The sequence below is a fragment of the Penaeus japonicus genome, unplaced genomic scaffold (genome assembly GCF_977035675.1).
Source record: "Penaeus japonicus unplaced genomic scaffold, GWHDUDI00000001_assembly GWHDUDI00000034, whole genome shotgun sequence".
NCBI lineage: Eukaryota > Metazoa > Arthropoda > Malacostraca > Decapoda > Penaeidae > Penaeus > Penaeus japonicus.
In genome coordinates, this window is record NW_028234436.1 from 1,830,442 (window position 1) to 1,836,638 (window position 6,197).

A 6,197-nucleotide genomic window follows, 5' to 3' on the forward strand; every position below is an offset into this window, starting at 1 on the left:
TTGCTGCTGAAGTGATACACCTCCTCGTCGCCCATCAGCTGGAGGGCGACCCAGGCATCAGGTTGTGTGAACGAAATCAGGCATGGAATAAGGAAGAAGATATTTTAATTAAAGCTATGTTAATAGAAGCCGTTCGTAAGTGTGTTTATACATGAAGACAGACAGAAATACCTATTTACCTGTCTATTTTACACGTGCATTTATACTACATTCTACAGATCTACATTCAAGACGTATTTCTGCCTGCATCATTACTAATCACACAGCTACTTACTGACATATCCCACGTACACATCTACACATACACAAATCTACTGATCACGATAACCTACTATCTATAAATCTACACATTTACACGCCTAACTATCTACACCCTTCCTGCCTTAGCCTCTCAGTGACTCCAGTGACCACACTGCATACACGGTGTCGATATTTCGCCAAACCAGCCTGCCTGATCCCACCATCGGCTACACACAAGGTCACACCTACACTGCCACACTCGCACAAATCCACCGACCTGTAAATCTACACACCAACCTACCTAAACCCTTAGTATCTTCCCTCATCCATGACAGCTATAACCGTCATAGAACCAGCTACCATAATGGGCGATAGTGAATGAATATGACCTCTTTCACCATCAGTAACACTCAGAGGTCACACCTCCCCCCCCCTCCCCTTCCCCTTCACCCGAATCTACCTATCTATAAACCTACCAACCTACCCTTCTACGGCCTTTTTCCTTCCTTACCTTCTCCATGACTCCGGCGACCTTCTCGGAGCTAAGCACCATACTGGGCACGTCATCGTCGACAGTGAACCAGATGACGAGGCCGGACTGCCGGTCCTCCCCGTCGGCCGTGACGTAGGCGTGCCTCTGAATCCCCTCGCACTCCATGGTCCTGCGCAGCTTCTTCACCTCGGCCTCGCTCAGGACGTTTCTGGAGAGAGGATAGGGTTTTGTCGTTTCTGTGGCTGGGCGTGGATGGAGGTGCATATGAGTCTATGTGTGTATGTATGTAAGGAACAGTGTTTATGTATATCTATCTATCAATCAATCTATCTATCTATCTATCTATCTATCTATCTATCTATATATATATATATGTGTGTGTGTGTGTGTGTATGTATGTAAGGAGCAGTGATTATGTATATCTATCTATCTATATATCTATCTATCTATCTATCTATATACTAATGTACAAGATCGTATAAAGGAATTATCTACTTTGTTTTTTACCTGCGGGAGTCAAAATAATATAAAATAACCATCCATATATCAACAGATGAAATACGAAAACAGGTACAAGAAATATGCAATTCCGTGGACCAGTGATCTAGAACCTTCAGCCACAACAAATATTTCCAACCTAAATACATCCCAAACATAAATGAAAGAACATTTCCTGAATTATCAATGACATCCGGGGCTTGAACATCAGGCCAACAGGCACCGGTACTTCAGTCAAAGGTGATGTTGATATTTTGTCTATTTCTGCTGCACATGTACTTGCTATTGGTTACGTTCATGTCATATCATTACACAATGTTGATACTGTACATGTAAATTGAATTAATGTAATCAATGGAATAAAGTGTTTTGTATGAATATATATATATATACACACACACACACACACAAATATATATATATATATATATATATATATATATATATATATATATATATATATATATATATATATATATATATATATACATATAGATATGTTCTTGTGTGTATGTGTATAAAAATACCTGTCCTGAAACCCCCGCCCACAGAGCACACCCACCTGAGGATGACATATCCGTTCTTGTTGTAGGCTTCCTTCACGGCCGGGGTCACTGGGTCCTTCCCGACCTCGAAGGAAAACTCTGAATCTAAAACAAAACATTTGAAATAGGGATGTGGACCGGAATACCGACATTTTAGGTTCGGTATTACCTTCTTTCTTTTTTTTTACAACAACAAACCCGTGAATATAATAACTATATAGATACATAAGTATAAAGGTACTGACTCCTGACTTCATTTTTAGCTACTTGTGGGTGAAAGCACCTCATATCTATGATTCCAGCGCGCGATTGAATTTTAAAACTGTATCACTGAATTTAATTAGATTAACCCATAAATCTAAACATTATCCTTATGTGCTACACACCAAAACAGGTGAAAGTTTGATGTGTTTTACATACCAACAAAACTTTCAATAATACGCATTGTTCTTTGCACCTAAATATTAGTTGGGTTACTTTTGATAACCTACGTTTCCACTGAAAATATTTAGCCAACACCAATGCAATAATGACACATGTTTTATCAGAGGTTCTTCACAAATATCATACCCTGAAGTATATTAAATGATACAGTACTGTACATGCATTCTATAAATAATCTAGAATCTATTAAGGAATAATAATATCAGTGGTAATATCCTTCAAAAGTATTATCAGTTTTAAATTATACATAATTTCAAGTGAAAAAAAATCTTTATGGCGATATGTAGGCCTAATGGAAATACTTTGGGAAAATCTACAGATTTCTACAGATTTTCTACAGATTCTACTCAAAAAAAAAAAAAATAATAAAAAAAAATAAAATAAAAAAAAATAAAAAAAAATAAAATAAAAGGTAATCAGAGTAGTCATCTTGCAGGTCTTCCTCGCAACGGAACAAAATGAGGGTTGCATGAGCAGCGGGATGCGCAATGGGTGGTGGTGGTGGAGATGGGGAGTGATGGGGGGATGGAGGGGAAGGACCAGGTGGTGGGGACGCGAGAAAGGGAGAGGTAGATGGTGGATGATGAGGGGATGAAGGCAGGATGGGTGACAGAAGAAAAGACAGAAGTTAGGAAGCAGAGGAGGTACAGTGAGGAGAATTTTGGCTGGGAGATGAAGAAGGATGCTGAGGTGAGGAATGATGCGAGGATAGAGTTGGCAAGAGACATGATGAGAGACATGATGATGATGATGATCACCAGACATGATGAGAGACACTGCGACATAACGGCGGTAGAGATCGGCGTCACTTACTTAAAAAGTATATACTGTATCTGGTCATACGGGTATTTTGAAGAAATACCAATATCACCTGTATAATATATATATATATATATATATATATATATAGATACATATATATATATATATATATATATATATATATTGTGTGTGTGTGTGTGTGATATATATACATATATATTTATGTATGTATGTAAATATGTACACTTATATATGTGTGTATAGAAAACACACACGGATGCAGTTCCCAACATAGCGACCAAGAGGACCGTCCGGCCGCATGCTCACCCTTCATGTTGGCGGCGGTCAGCTGTTCCCAAGACGTGTGTCCTCTGATACGTCCTGTGCGCGACTGAGCCCATTCCTCGCCCCGCGTCTTTATCACTTCAAGGACAACCGGTGTCTCAAAAGACGAAGAAAACATGGCAAAATAGAGACGATAGGAGGAGGGGGCCAGGGGGGAGTTTTTTTTTGCACCTCCTACGCTACTGTCTCCTCCATTTCTCCTCCTCTTCGTTTTCTTCCTCTTCTTCCGTTTTTTATAGGAGTTATCTTCTCTTTCTTTATTCTTTTCTTCCTTCTTCTATTTTTTCTACGTTTCCTCTTTCCTCTTTTCCTCCCTCTTGTTTCCTCTTTTCCTCCGTTTTCTCCCTCCCATTTCCTCTTGACCTCCCCAATTTTTACCCAGCCTCCTCGTCTTCCTGCTACTTTTCCTCATTTTCCACCTCCTCTTCTTCTTCTGCTTTACCCATTCTCTCTCCCATCCCACCCCCTCCTTCTTCTTTTTCTTCTTCGATGGTTATCAGCTCAAGGTCCGCTTCTAAAAATACAGATTTAGCATGAATGTCGCCCAGCAGTGCAGACAAGGCCAGACCAGTGCTTGAGCTGATGCGCCATGAGAGGCCTGCGGAGTGCAACGTCACCAAGCGGTTTCATGCTTTTTTTTTTTTTCATTTTATTCTTCCCCGTTTTTTTCTCTGCAGCAATTAAAAGTTGCTGCACACACACAAACCAAACATACGCACACAGACACACAGACACACGCACACACACACACACACACACATATATATATATATATATATGTGTGTGTGTGTGTGTGTGTGTGTGTGTGTGTGTGTGTGTGTGTGTGTGTATGTATATATATATATATATATATATATATATATATATATATATATATATATATATATATATATATATATATATATATATATATATATATATAATATATATATAATATATATATATATATATATTATATATATATATATATATATATATATATATATATATATATATATATATATATATATACGCTTCACGAATTCATGTGCATATTTGTACACATGTAGACATTGTTTATATGCGTGCACACCAGCTAAGCTGCTAGGTGTGTCGGGGCACACCGACCATGGGTGTTGCATACATGTAAGCACAACTCATGTGTATATACATGTGTATTGAACTCTTGGGATGTGTACATATTTGCATATATATGATTATGATGTGCAAGCATATGTGCAATCTATATAAAGAACATGAATTCCCACTGACGACACTGTCCCTCCTTCCCCGAACGCGAAGGAGCCCTGGTTTCGGCGTCGGTCAGGGCCGCTCTGGGGGAGAGTGAGCTCAAATATCCGGTCAGACCCAGACCGCGCTGAGCCGGTGAACCTACGCGCATACGACGTGAGGACTTTGGGAACAGAATCTCATCTTCTGACGCTGCCGAAGGAACTTTCATTTATCATATAGGATACTGTAGGATTTTCTGATGTTAGAAGACAAGGCGAAGAATAGAAAATACTAAATGAAGGACACTTGCAATCTCGGAGAGATAAACGTCTGGATAACAAAAAATGATTAGGAATAAATTTTCTAGTTCACAAGCGCCTCGAGAAGTATGTGCAGTAAAAAAATAGTAGTTTCTGTAACACGGAATTCAAACGAAAGATACAACTTTATTTTCGTTTGCTTGCAGCCATAGTGATGAGATTAAGAGCTTCTAAGATGTACAAGTAGCTACCGATAGAACAAAGACCCAATTTACCGGTTATGTTTTTTTTTTCTTTCTTTCTTTTCCTTTTTTTTAGCACCAAGATAAGAAAAATGTAAGATGAGGAAACCTCACTTGTGTACCATGGAATAGGTACGAAAAACGAAAGAAGACAGATGATAATAGAGTTCGCCGAAGCTCGAATTAACAGAGTTGTAATAGGTTTATTCTGCTTAATTTATTCAAAGCACCTTACATATAACTGGATAGAACGGGAAAACTAGCCATCAGCTGTATGGCTTTATTTGGTAAGAAGCACGATAGAGCACGGCTAGTGAAGGTTAAACATGGATGTCTTGACGGAACAAACAGTGAAGACACGTGGAAGGAGTTAGACCGGCCTATCCCATCCTGGGAGTTAGCCGGCAATCCCTAGAGGTCATTCGACTTGGTACAAACAGAAGCAAAACTAGATGCAATTCGTAAACAAAGAATAGAGGAAATCTGTTATAATTAGAGGATTTTCATAGAGACGGAACAGCGACCGTTGAAATCAACAAAATCCCAATTTAAAAAGGTGTCAGGCAGGGCGACACCATCTCACCAGTGATGTTTACAGCTTGCCTAGAGGAAATATTTAAGAAGCTAGATTGGAAAGAGAAAGAGATTGAAATAGTGGACGGATACTCGAGAAATCGAAGATTTGCAGACGGCATTGTTCGGGGTGCAAGATCATTTCATATGCAGATGATCGTGCAATTATCTCTGCTGGGAGACGAAATGAGAACCTAACTAGAAAAGCCCAGTGTTGTCTAGACCTAATGTCTCAGGAATACCACAGAGTCGGGCTTAAGATATCAGCAGCCAAATCGAAGGCAATGGCACTGAAACACGATGTCCGCGACCAAAAACTGCGAGTCCAAGGGTTAGAGCTAGAGGGGGATATGGGTTGACGAGAACTTCACCCTCCGCTCTGAGATTAAATATCTAGACCGGACCAATGCAAGACTCTGTCATGAGAGCTCTGTCAGGGCGGCGCTTAGGGGCTGGGCACCGTGTACTAAGATCCTTCGATGTGCACAGTGTCCGACTAAGCCTCCGTCGCCCTGATTACGGTCAAACCTGGGCTCAGGAAGACTTGACATCATGCAAAACGAGGCCGCCAGGATCATTCTGG

The 6,197-nt window shown here is 39.9% G+C and overlaps 1 protein-coding gene across 1 annotated transcript in view; it reads right to left on the minus strand.

Moving 5' to 3' along the window:
- Positions 1-3,414, minus strand: part of LOC122252359 (uncharacterized) — a 5,926-nt gene extending 2,512 nt beyond the window's left edge. Inside the window, exons 1-4 of the mRNA XM_043014798.2 lie at positions 3,310-3,414; positions 1,794-1,881; positions 752-941; positions 1-38 (exon numbers count right to left, since the gene is read on the minus strand). The exon at positions 1-38 is cut by the window's left edge and continues 57 nt beyond it. Of these exons, the coding sequence (XP_042870732.2) occupies positions 1-38; positions 752-941; positions 1,794-1,881; positions 3,310-3,316 (323 nt within the window). The 5' untranslated portion in view covers positions 3,317-3,414. The remainder of the gene's footprint in view (positions 39-751; positions 942-1,793; positions 1,882-3,309) is intronic.
- Positions 3,415-6,197: the final 2,783 nt, after the last annotated feature.